The 13,376-nt window shown below is 39.3% G+C and overlaps 1 protein-coding gene across 1 annotated transcript in view; it reads right to left on the bottom strand.

Annotated features, from left to right (window-relative positions):
* Positions 1–3,637: 3,637 nt before the first annotated feature.
* The window catches only part of rassf9 (Ras association domain family member 9), a 32,638-nt gene continuing 22,899 nt past the window's right edge, over positions 3,638–13,376 (bottom strand). The window contains exon 2 of the mRNA XM_030137384.1: positions 3,638–6,540. Coding sequence (XP_029993244.1) covers positions 5,316–6,540 — 1,225 coding nt within the window. The 3' untranslated portion in view covers positions 3,638–5,315. The remainder of the gene's footprint in view (positions 6,541–13,376) is intronic.

Genomic DNA, 13,376 nt, shown 5'->3' with positions numbered 1-13,376 from the left:
AACATTTGGAGTCATTATTTTTAGGTTATTATGCTATTATTTTTGAGTTTGACGCCCTTCACTGTTAATATCTTCTGCACTTTGCACTTTTGGCCCCTGGGCCGCATGTTTGTCACCTGTGGTACAGAGGGTATGCACGTGATGTCACTGCTAGCGGAAGTCACTGCGGCTCCACCCACTGAGTGGCAGAAAGAGGGAGATGAGTGACAGCGTTGGCTTCAATACTGTCTAAACTGAAGAACAAAATTTAATTAAAAAATGGGGGAGAGCTGTTGTGAGACTGATTGTATGAACAGGTTCTTAAAGCAGTGGGAGCTAGGGCTGCACGATTTTGGCCAAAAAAAAAAATCTCGATTTTTTCCTCTAAAAACTCGATTTTCGATTTCGATTTTTGGGTATAACTAGAAAAGGCAACAGCAGTCAGCATGTCGTTTTTGTGAGAACACATAAATAATATTTGGTTTTGTGTTACAGAATTTACATTTGTGAATGAAAAATTTAGCAAGTAAGAGGACTAAATTAATTATTTTTTTTTAAAAAAGTTTATTTTTTCTTTCTTTTCTGGGTATCTGGCCCACAGCAGTGATACCAGTGTCAGTCAGTGACAGGCATCAGTCGTGCGTGCGTGCGTGCGTGCGTGGACCAGGTTAATATGAGTGATCCACATGCGGTTCTATTTAAACTGGAGGATCCGTGTGTGGAACAGACCGACCCAGGACACACTGGAGGGATTCTATGTGTGGAGCTGGTGCATGTGTGTGGGCACAGGGCTGTGTGGGCTCCTCTGCTGAGGCTGATGACCCCGAGACCCGGACCCGGTTCGGAAGACGACAGTACGGTACGGATCCGGGACAACGGAAGATGAGTGATCCGCATGCAGTTCTATTTCAATTGCGGGATCCGTGCGTGAAGCCACGGCTTATATTGGTATAAATACTGCGGGTTCATGAACAGATTTAACGTCCGGTCATTACACAGACTTCTGTGACAGACCGCTGTCACAGGAAGAGCCTACGGGAGCCCGCGGGCACGCGGAGGCGCGCGGCCCGGAGGCACGAGAGAGATGAAATCGATTTTACGATTTCCCTTTTTTAAAAATTGTCCTAATTAAAAAATCCGATTTCGATTTAAAATCGATTAATCGTGCAGCCCTAGTGGGAGCTATCATTTTACAGACACCGAAAGACAAAGAAAAGAGAAGGAGATGGATCCACAAATCCAGGAAACCAAACCTAGATCTGTGGATCCTGTTTGGTGTCAGCTAACATTCATTTATGCTGAATTTTTGGGTCAAATCAGACCTGAAATTACGCACTGTTTTGGCTAACATTACTTTTTAGTAAAGCTCTTGGTTTGATGATCAGATCTTTCATGGTTTTTGTCTTCATTTTGTGATTCTGAACCTTGTGCTCCTACATGATTAGTAAACTTGATCAAAGGATTAAGTTGTTTACGAAGAAAATACCGTACTTTCCAGACTATAAGCCACACCCACCCCGTCTCCAACGTCTCACCATCGCTTCATTGATGCCAAGCTTACGTGCAGCAGCTCTCTTTCCTTCTTTGTCAGCCGGACCGATCGTTAGCCAAGAAAACATAAATTAGCCGCATCATTTTAGCGCTGCAGGTTCACAATGTGTGGAAAAAAGTAGCAGCTTATAGACTGGAAAGTACGGTACATACATTTGTGTGTTTCTTTCATCACACTGCTGCACTGTTTGGCTGGGTTTACCTCCATCTTCCTGATGATTCAAACAGAATTATGGGAAATTTCTCCTACCCTCTGTTCGTAGTGTGGTCCTGGAAGATCTCTGTTTCAAGGTCTCTACATCCTTCCGCCTTAGCCCCTCCCTTCAGTCTAATCGAGAAGCGGGACAACACTACCCCTTCACATGTACGCCCAAAAGAGAGGGGGAGGGGCCAAGGGGAGGGGCCAAGGGGTGAGGTAGGATTCAGCCTTGATCATACAGTTTACCAGTGACCGCTGTAACATATGCTGCATTTCCACTATGTGGTATCGGCTCAACTCGACTCAACTTGACCTTTTTACGTTTCCATTACGAAAAAGGACCTGGAATCTGGTACCTGGCACTAGTTTTTTGGTATCACCTCCACCAAGGTTCCAGGACTGGGGACCAGATACTAAAAGGTGATGTGTAAACACTGCAGACCACTGATTGGTTAGAGAGTTGTCTCTATGACCTGCTGTTTTACAAAAAACAGATGCAGAAGTTTAAAGTAAATATAGTGGCAGGTTAATCCACATGATGACAGTCTGTAAAACTACACCATGGTTTGTCGAGGAGGTTCAGACGTAAAAATTCAGTATGAGCTTGACGAGACAACACGCAACGAGCAAGTATATCAGCAACTCTGAGCAGAGGACACGGAAGTAATGCGCCGCATTGTTATGACGTCCAGGTACTGGAAAGTGGGTAGTATCCTGTAATGGAAACGGTCTCCAGGAATAGGACCTGGTACCCGAGTCGAGTCGAACCGGTTCCACGAGGTGGAAACGCGGCATTAGCTGATGTTAGCATTCATTGGTATATCAGCTAGCCTGCTAATTAGCTCATGTGGCTCAGGTTGTCCAACTCCACTCACTTCAGACCGGTTTTCAAATCTGTAAACTTGTATTTTAAAAGGCTTGTACTTTTCATTTAGACAAAAGTCCATTAAAACCAGCCTGAGAAAGACATATTTTCACATCTCCTCAGTTATTGCTTACTATTGCACAGATATAAAAAACAAATACTGTTGTGTTAGAATTGAACAGATTACTACCTGAGAACAAATACAGTAATATTGGGTTAATTCCTTAAATTTACTAGAAGCACCATATATGTTGTATGTATTCTGATGTGAGTATTGAAGCTGAGGTCAGATCTGTGTCTGTTTCAGGACTACACATACAAGTGTTCCAGAACAGACTTAAAAAGACCAGATTCCATGGGATTTTTGCTGCTCGGGCTGTAATAAATAAAACATCTGAGCCACGTGTGAGCAAAACATCAGCTCATGGTGCCTTTTATCTCTGGTGTGAATGCATCTTCAGTGTCTTTTGTGGTGTTGAGTCTTTTCCACGCTGTGATAATAACTCAGTAACTTTCACCAACAAACGACAGTGTCACTCTTCTTCAAACAGTAACGGTATTAGTGTTTATTATGAACATTGAAATGTACATTTTACCTTATCATTGTTTATTTATTCAGGGTTTACAGATATAATCCAAATACTTTCTTTTTCTCAATTTTCTCCATTATAAAATCCAACCTGTAAAAAAAAAAAAAAAAAAAGATAAATAAATATATTTTTTCTCAGTTGCTTAACAAATTGTATTTAAAATTGTGCAAGTGCCATAAGAGAAATTATTGTCCAGTAGCTGCAGCAGCATATTTACAGTGTATTCAACAGGAGTTCTACATCTGAAACAGTTAGCAGTTTTAATATAAAACATTGTTATTAGCATTATAATTATGTCAAAAGAAGTGCAGCTTATTAAATACCATGAGATTGTTATGGACAGTGAGTGGTATACATTCACCATTATCTAAAATAATGGACTGTGACAAGAAACTACACTTTTAACATGTTGGTGCATCTGTGTAAGAGGCAGAAAACAGATAACGGCATAGTTTGAGTTCTTGTCTGACATACATCATGTAAAAGTTTTTGTTTTTTTTTTTTTGTAATGAATGCACGCTAGAAGTTTACTGCTGTTTTTGCATCATTAACCAACAGTGACATTATTACCTTGCCCTGGTATGATTCCACAGTGAATAATATACTGTTATACACACATTACTATATAAGAAATGATAGAAAATGGAAATTAATATGAACAAAAAGATGTATAAAATAATGAAAATGGTTAATTTTGTGTTGCATTGTTCAGACTGAACTTGAAGCTACCATATTTGTTGTTGAAAACAGTTAAATTCAGGATATGTTTTGTTAAAAATGTCTATGTTTTGGGGTGTTTAATGATTGTATTTGTTAAAAATGTATCCCAAACTGCATTAGTGAGATTATAATGCTTCTGACATCAACTGGCAAACTACACCAAGGCTTTCAGAGGAGTTCATGGTCACTTTTTTGTGGGCAACAACAAATTCAATACTTTTAAGGCACTTTATTTAGCATGTATCATTCCTATTCCTATATGCAGATAGGTGGAAACCTGTACACTTCACCAGTGATATGTTGTTTTCTTTTCCCCATTACAAAGACGAAAATGAAAATCACGTTCATTAATGCTATATCTGCTGATCTAACCGGGAAAAGGGAGAATTCTTTTTAATTTGCAGATTTCCATCATTTCTTTACAGAAACAACCTTTCAGCTCTTATTTATTTACCCCCAAAAAATCATGTTGTTATTATTTAGACATCCATAAACATTCCTGAATCCCTTGCAGTTTACACCCAGATCACAGTGAAAGTTCATTTCTGATTTTATTGCAGTTTTCTGAAGTTGCAGTTCTTTTACTTCCATTAACCCCATTCCATTATGCCCCCCTCAGGCATGTAATGTTTGTCTATTTTTTTTTTTATTTTTATTTTTTTTTTAAATTTGGTGATCATTTTGGATCATTGTGTTACAGCTTGTGGCATGAATTTTGGCAAAATCTTTTTGTTTTAGTTGAATTTCTTGAAATTCAGTCTTACTTTTACTGTCTTTTATATTTTATTTCTTAAAATTGCTATTAAATGTCAGTTTACAAAAAAAAAAAAAAAAAAAAAAAACAAACTGCATTCGTATTTTTAACACCTTTATGGCCAAAAATGCCTCATTAACTTCCATTTTTGACATAGACTTTAATCACCACCGATGTCCAATCCCATTACTATTTATTATAGTAATGGGAAATAATATATGGAAGATATTTTTTTGTGTGTGTTTTTTGTAATAAACAATTCAATAATCAAATAATTAAACTTCCATTTAAAGTACATTTTGAGAAGGCTGAAGTTAATTTATGGAAAAAAAAAAATACTGTGAGGACATAAGGGTTAGATATTTTATGTAGCCTATTTGTAAGTAGCACTGATCACTATGAGGGGGAAGGAGTTTGGACTCAACCAGGGGTAGAAATCATTCAACAGAGGAAGGTTTATATGGCCTTGAGGGGTCCCTCCCAGTGAATCGCACCCAGGTTAAATGGCACTTTTTGTTCTGGAAGGATTGCCAGTGATCCATCTTTCAGACAAACAGGTGCTTAGCTCTGTGACTCAGTAGAACAGGCGATAAAAGAGAGGCCTAAACTGGATCTAGTGCACACACAGCATTAAATTGCAGGGTCATCTGGGTTCGTTCAGACGTCAGTGTCCAGTGGGGGAGGGAAGTCGAGACACGGTGACAAAGAGTCCTGACTGTGTGTGGAACTAATCCCAGTGTCTGAGTCTGTGTCTGTAACGTCCAGAGGCGACTGGCTGTGTTTGAGTTTCACCGTCTGTGAAACACTCTCATTTTTCAGAGGACCAGGACCGGACTTGTCCTCCATGCTGTCCATGATCTGCAGCGAGTTCAGCTGAGCAGCTAAATGCCAACACTCCTGGTCCTTGGAGACCAGCGTGGCTTCAAAGTACCTGAGCTGCTTGTCTATTTCTGCTGTTTGGTTGTGGAGGGACACGCCGGTGACGAGGCTGTGTTTCAGTTCGCTCTGCAGCTTCTCCAGTTCGGCGGCGTAGACCGGTTCGTCCGTCTCAGAGGGGCTGAAGGAAGCGGCGGCAGCTCCATCCTGCTCGTCATCCTCGTCATCTTTGCGCAGCTCGGCGTCGATTTCCCGGGACAGATGGAGGATGAGGTCCTGGTGGCGCTGAACCTGCAGCTCCAGCTCTTCCACTCCATCGCTGGTGTACAGATACTCCTGCAGCTGCTCCTCGCTTTGCGCCTCCAAACCCCAAACTCCAAAATGACCACAAGCCTGAGTCGACACACTCTCAGACTGCGCCTCAAACTGCTCAATCTCCAAGTCCAGCTCCCTCATGCGCTGGATCTGCTCCTGGATGGTGTGGTCCTGGTTGAGGATGAGCTGCACCATCCGGTCCACCTCCTCGGCGCCCGGGGAGGTCCTGTTCTCCTTGTGCAGTTTCTCCAGTTTCCGGAACGCCTTCTTCACCACTCGCTTCTGTTTCTCCACCGGCAGAGACTGCGGAGTGCGACTGTGCTCCCAGCGTTTGGGTTTAGCCCCCTTGGACTTCCCCACCTTTCTAGCAGACTGGGAAACAAAATCACTGGTTTTGAGCAGAACAAAGTGAACAAAGGGTCTCTGGTCACCCCAAGCGAACCAGAGCCTGAGGATTCTGGTGAGGGGAGGCAGCGCTCGCTCGAAGCCCTTCCATCGCTCGACCAGGCAGAAGTCTTTGGGTTCCCCATGCAGGAGGCGCTTACTCTCTGGGATGGACTTGTGGTCCTCTAGCAATGCTTGGATCATATCTGCACATGTTGTGTGTTTCGTTACTCCACAGACAACCTTTTCCTCATTGCACACAGTGACCTGAATCTCCTTTCCAACTGTGGGCTCGGCATCTTTGGTCCTAAGAAAGAGAGATGGACATTTTATCAGCTGATGGGAGTCTTATACCCAGAATATTTACCCTTTCATGCATGACATTACTGTAGAGCAGTGGTTCCCAGTCTTTTTCTGCGGACCCCCCTTTGGAGGACAAAAAAATCTCCAGCCCCCCCCAACCCCAACTACATTGTAACAGTGGTGCAATTATAACTTTTATTGAAAGAAACATCAATATTGTAACAATACTTTTTCCTTTTCCTTGAATCTTTTTTTTTTTCAGATCCTACTATATAATACACATTCTGTGTCCCATCGATGTTGCAGCACAGGAGGGCGTTTTCACGGGTTTTCCTCAGCCTTCACAGGCCTGATTGCCGCCAAACTCGGCAAATGAATAGAAACATTACCTGACTATCTACTACGCACAATTTTATGTCCGTATTCAAATGTTGTGAGGTATGCTGGGTGATTTTAGCCTCTCTCTACTTTGAATTCTTCATCCCTGCTGCCATACTCCATTTTCGGAAGTGGTTCTGCTGGCGTTCATGACATTTCTACTGCTAGCAGACGACGCTACAATGTGAAGGCTGCAGTTCACTACCGCTGGATGAATTTAATCATGCTGCACAGACCAAACAAATACATGCTCTTCCCTTCATGCCTCACATGTTGGCTTAAATTATTACCTGCACAATGCACGATTAAATGGTAGTTTACAAATGGATAGTGGTGGCAGACAAGTTCTACTTATCATGCTATCGTACAATGCCACCACAGGTACAATGCCGCTAGTTAAAAATAACTTCGATTTTTGTTTGAACAATACAAATAAACTCAACCAGACTGCCCCCTTTTCCAAATAAAAATAGGAAATGCACAATTATCTACAACGATGACAATAAAGTTACTTTTTTTTAGACCAACAAACAAATTTTGGTACCACAGATGAACATGTGACCAATATCAGTGGGTCAATGAGTCTGTTTCCATTGCACATCTCAGAACATTAAAGTCCAAACTGGTCCAAAAACACAAACATGTCCCATGTGTCTTTTCCAGTCCAGTCCCTGTCCATTGTCCAAACCTAAACTCTTTGTCTAGTCTAGTGACAGATCACCATGGCAGTAGATTGATTTGTTGTACGTCCATAAAATGAGTCCAGGGTGCTCCAACACTAAAATATTAGTTCCACCTGATACATGTTCTAACCTGAAGAAAAAAAAACACCCAAGAGTGATCCCATGACCCCCCTGGCAAGCCTTCATGCCTCCCCCACAGTTTGACAAACACTGCTGTAGAGGAAAGTTATTCAGTCTTTAATTAAAGCTACATTATTTGGAGTAATGACATTTGTATGATTGCATTTTCTAATATTTGTTATCTTCATTTTACTGTAAATGCTGCTGTGACATTTGAATTTCCCCTGTGGCATAAATAAAGTCTTATCCTGACATATCGTTTACTGAATCCAAAACATGTGGTTACAAAGAAAGTCTCTAATGAGGTACAATAAAGAGAATGGTTTCTTCAGTTTAACCCTTATGGTTTTTGTCATTTTGTCTCTGATGAAGATTCCCAAAAGGACAAATACATTTTACACTGAAATATGTTTACGTTAATCAGTCATATTTTGTCTTCGTGGAAAGAGTTTTATGGACGTTAATAACTTTACATGTTAAAACGTAGATACATGGAATCCACTACAATGAATAGTTGGGTATTATGCTGAAGAAATAAGATACTCAAGAATTCCAATTCAATATGTTTTATGTCAAAAACACCATTTGTTTATTGACAACTCATGTATGAAAAGGTTAAAATATTTAGTAATATGACTTCATCACTTCATTCTTCCTGAGTTATGGTATAAAAGTGCAGAATACTTAAATATTAATTCTGTTGCATTTAAAAAAAAATCTACATGTGTAGCTGCTTGGCTGCACAGAAAAAAACAGAGTTAGACAAAAAATGTCTCATTCTTTTACCATTTTTGATATTTTATATTTATTTTATATTTTATGCTATCCTTATGTCATCAACCGAGCAACTGTTGTGTTCACAGGCAATACTTGTCTGTCTGTTAGCCTGTTTGAAGCAAAGTGAAGAAGAGCGACCTTCATTTGACCTTCGACCTTCGTTGTCCCTGATATATCTCCCAGTGGTTGATAAGGCGAGCCCATGTCGCACGGATCTGAGGCTTTTTCAGGAGACAACAGGAGCATCGTCTACGGTCTCATGTTGATTAACTCATTCTGTTGTCGGAGTGGTGATTAGGTCACATCCGGTCTCGGGCACGGATCGCATCCACATAGTAGCGTGCTAGTCCGCACAGTCCATACCCAGGACTACCTTCTCAACTGGACTCAGGCACAGAACGTTTGCATTCACATGGATAAAAGTAAGTGGGCTTTAGGGTCAAAGGCACTCGGTAAAGACGTGAGTACACTGTGTGAAAACGCCCTTAGGCTCCGTTCACACTACAGGTAAATGTGACCCAAATCCGATTTTTTTGCCTATTTTTGACCCAGATCCGATCTGTTAAAGACAGTTTGAACAGCCCAAACCCGATTTTGTCAAATCCGACTCAGGCCACTTTCATATGTGGTCCTAAATCTGACATGTATCTGATATTTTGCAATGCGACTTCGGTCTGAACAGCCAGGTCACATTTATCCGACCTTTTTGTCATTGAAATGCGACAAACATCACAATTCTGTGTCCCAGGAGGAGGAGCGGCAGGAAAAACATATTTCCTTCCGTAAACACAGTGCGTGCCTGTGTGGTCATGTATTACGACAGGACCTCTTTTGCGCATGCGGGTCACTTCAGGGTCGCATTCGGTTCCTTCTGAAAACTGATAGAAGTCGCATTTGATGTGGAATATACACAATGAAAATTGGATTTCACGATGTAATGTCTTTCTTGAAACTGGAAAAGATTACATTTTCTCTCAGATGATCAACCAAGAAATTTTATGTTACATGGAGGCCTTCCCTCTCTTACTTTGATTAAACATTTATAGAAAACTTAACAGAATAGAACAGCTATAACACTCATAATTAAGTGAATGTGGACCAACATGGGTGAGGGGTTGGGGGTTTACTACCTTTCTCTCTCTTTTTTTTTTTTTTAGTTTAAGTTTTTATTTGTTGTTTGTTTTTTTTTTGTTTTTTTTTTCGAAAAACTGGAAAATTTGACATGCTTATACCTGTGCTGAGAGGATATGTACCTTAAAAATGTGTCCTAATAAAAAGATTATTAAACAAACAAAAAAAAAATTAAAAATTGGACCTCACCAAAAAATTCAAATTGTACATTAAAACCTGCTGTTTGAACATAGCCTTAGTCTCTGCACCAGACAATAAAGATCTATTCTATTCTATTCTATTCTATTCAGATGACTATAGGGGTAATATGTCACAATGTGCAATAAAACCCACAAGTGAAACCTACACATTCTGATGTCCGAAAAATCCAAACAAAGCCAGAGTAACGTCGACATGCAATGAAAATGCATTAGTTTAGTGAAAAGTTTCTTTCCGAATATCCAACAGAAAAGTCCAAATTCTGAGGAATATTTTTCTGCATGTAAACATAGGACTGACAACAACATCAGGTAAAAAGACCACGTTAAATTCAGATGCGTTCCAAACATTGGAGCTGCAGATACTGTATGAAGTCCTTTTCCTGTTCGGAGAAGCATAGTTTTCTTAAATAGATTCTACTTTAATGGTTCTCTATGAAGTCAAAGTGCAGAAAACTATATTTGCTCATTCCGTGCTCCCTGACTGATCCGATTAGCCTGTTACTCATGGTCTTACTCATCAGAGAGGATCATTTAATGGTTCGGTTCTGAGCTATTTAACCTCAAGGCCCTCATTACCTTTTTGTCTGGACCGTAAAACTTGCTCAAAAATTGACCTCTGATGTTCTGACGATATCCATTTTTTACGCACTTAATGGCCCCGCCGGTAATATCCAGGACCTAATATCCAGTCATTAAATGATAGGCACCGGCAACGCAGACATCCACAACATGAACGAGTAATCCAATAAAGACGATAACGCTTCCAGACGCTTCAATTTGATTCCAAGATAAAGGATGATGTATCATGTTATTATTTATATAAAAGATAAAATGTTGTGAATATTCAACAACTCATGACATTAATCAGGTTGGATCTGCGACCGACTGCCAAGTTTCTGTCTCAGTGAATTTAAAGCACAAGCCTCCTCTGAAAGTAAAGCACAAATGATATTTAATACTCCTGTAATTAAGGGCCGTTCAGTTTCTATCAAGCTACAGAAAGATTATCCACATCACAGACCCAGACAGTGGAGCTCCTACTTTTCTTTCACAGCGAACTGCAGACGGACTTGATGTTTGATGGAATGTCGGTCTGTGGTTTTGCAACCAAACAGGCAATTTCTCATGAAACTTTTGACGGTAATAAATCAGAACGAGGTGCTCCTGCTCCTGGTAGATGTCAGGTTTCTATCTGCTCAAAGTGTTTGACATCAGCGAGGCCGTTCAGCTGAAGCTCAGCAGGCGACTTTTCCACATCATTCCAGTTTACAGGCTGACAGTGAGTGTATGCTTACATGCACAAAATACAGGTTTTGCACTAAATCAGACAAAGAAAAAAATCCTAATAATTGCATTTCTCTAATATTCCAGTTTGCATGCAGCTGTTCATATTTTGATTAACTCGTAAAGACCCAGAGCTACTTTTGCAGCAGTTCCAAAATACATTTTTGTCATTCTTTGGCCTTTCTTGAGTGATTTATTAGCATTTATTCTAATATTATCCTCAGTATTTGACATTTTTCATTTAAAATCATGTATTTTCCTATATTCAATTCACTTGTGATATAGCTGTTCATAAAATCTTAGATTAAAGTTGAAGGTTATTATATCAGAAACTATGTAAGATGATTAGAGCCACTGGGAAAAAAAAAAAAAAAAAAAAACAACTTCTAAGAGTTTCACAAATTTATATCAAAAAAAAGAAAAGAAAACTGTCCACCACAAAGGACATTCCATAAAAAATTTAAAAACTGCATCTGAAAAAACTGTTGCATCATGATGTCTCTAATATAGGCACTTATTTAATTAAAAAAAACAAAAAAGCTTGTACTTTGCTAACATTTCCTGGGTCTTAGGAGGTTAAAATTAAGGTCCAATATATATATTTTCAATTACTATTCTGAGAAAAATGTCAGAAATCTCAGATTAAAGTCAGAATTCTGAGAAAAAAGTCAGAATTCAGAGGTTTTTTTTCTCAGAATTCTGACTTTTTTCTCAGAGTAATAACCCAAAAAAAAACTGGACCTTAATTAATTTATTTTTTTCCCAATTACCCTAATCCTCTTTCTTAAGTAACAGAGAAAACTGAAGAAAAAGTGACTTTTTCAACAAAGATATCAACAACTGAACATAAACCCATTGTGTCCATCCACTGTCATTAATCCAACTCCATGTTGGATCAATGTAGAGGATGATGATGTTTCCACGGTAACTACGGAGCCTCTGAACGTCCAAATATGGTCATATCTGATGACCATGAAAATATGACGAACTGTATTTTACACCAATTACTGACATGTATTGACAGGATTAGAGGATCAACAGGTATTAAACAGTTTCGATCAGTAGATGTGGTGGATGTTTGGGTCATTTCCGGTTAGATGGTGTTTCCACTTTTAGCAGAAGTTTCACTGTGTGAACTCGTCCCTCCTCTTTTTTTCCCCTCCACCTTCTGTACAAGGTCGGCTTCTTGATCCAAAAACCTGCTGATGACACATTTTGGACTATTTAACACTAGGTATGCTTCTTGTTCTGTGCAGAACTCTGGACTTTTCTTTGGAGCATCCATCTCCACCTGAGTAGATCTTTGTTTTTCCTTCTGCTTAGTGGAATAATCAGACTAGTATCAGCACATCCCAGATGTCTTATGCCATGTCCACATTAACATATATTTAGATTACATAGATAGATAGATAGATAGATAGATAGATAGATAGATAGATAGATAGATAGATAATATAATAAAAAAAATACTAAAAATGTAAAAAGAACATGTCTAAAAATGACAAACAACTTGTCATTCATTCCAGAATCAGCAGCAACAACAACCACAAAAAGTCTAAAAGTAAACTGATATAGAAAAAATATCTATATAGACAAAACAACAACAGCATAAAAGTATATATAAACATATCTATAGATATAAATAACACCAAACCAGTCCAATGACATCTATAAACAGTCTGCCAGGTCAGTCTGAAACACATTTGGATCCAACTGACAAACTTCTACCAACTGAACATGGAACTAACATCCAACTGTGGGTGGATCCTGGCGTCATGTGCGTCACAGTAAGTGTCCGTGTGAAACACAACAGTGGAACCAATGTTTAGCAGCAGAGAAATTAAGGAAATAAAGCTTCAATTCAAGAAAATTGTAATTGAATAATTTTTTCAATCAATTCGAATTGATTAATAGTTCCAGCTCTATAAAGGAAGTGTACTTGGATTCGGGCGTACACTCAGTTTCATTCATCTGGATTTTTTTGTGCATACGGACTTTTCTGGATTTAAGCGTATGCCAGGTTTCAGTATGAAATCCATGCAAGTCTTTATACATGAGGCCACAGGTTTCTACCAGTTAAAGGTAGTTTTTCCTTCCACTGTCTCCAAGTGTTTACTCCTGGAGGATTCTGTTGGTGTCTGTGGTTTAAGAGTCTGGTTTAGACCAGCTCTAAATGGAAAGTGTCATGAGATAACTTTTGTTATGATGAGGCGCTTTATGAATAAAATTTGATTGATTGATTCAGGTAAATTAATTGATTAATCATT

This window comes from Sphaeramia orbicularis, chromosome 6, assembly GCF_902148855.1.
Source record: "Sphaeramia orbicularis chromosome 6, fSphaOr1.1, whole genome shotgun sequence".
In the NCBI taxonomy this organism is placed as follows: domain Eukaryota; kingdom Metazoa; phylum Chordata; class Actinopteri; order Kurtiformes; family Apogonidae; genus Sphaeramia; species Sphaeramia orbicularis.
This window is presented reverse-complemented; position numbering and strand designations above follow the sequence as displayed.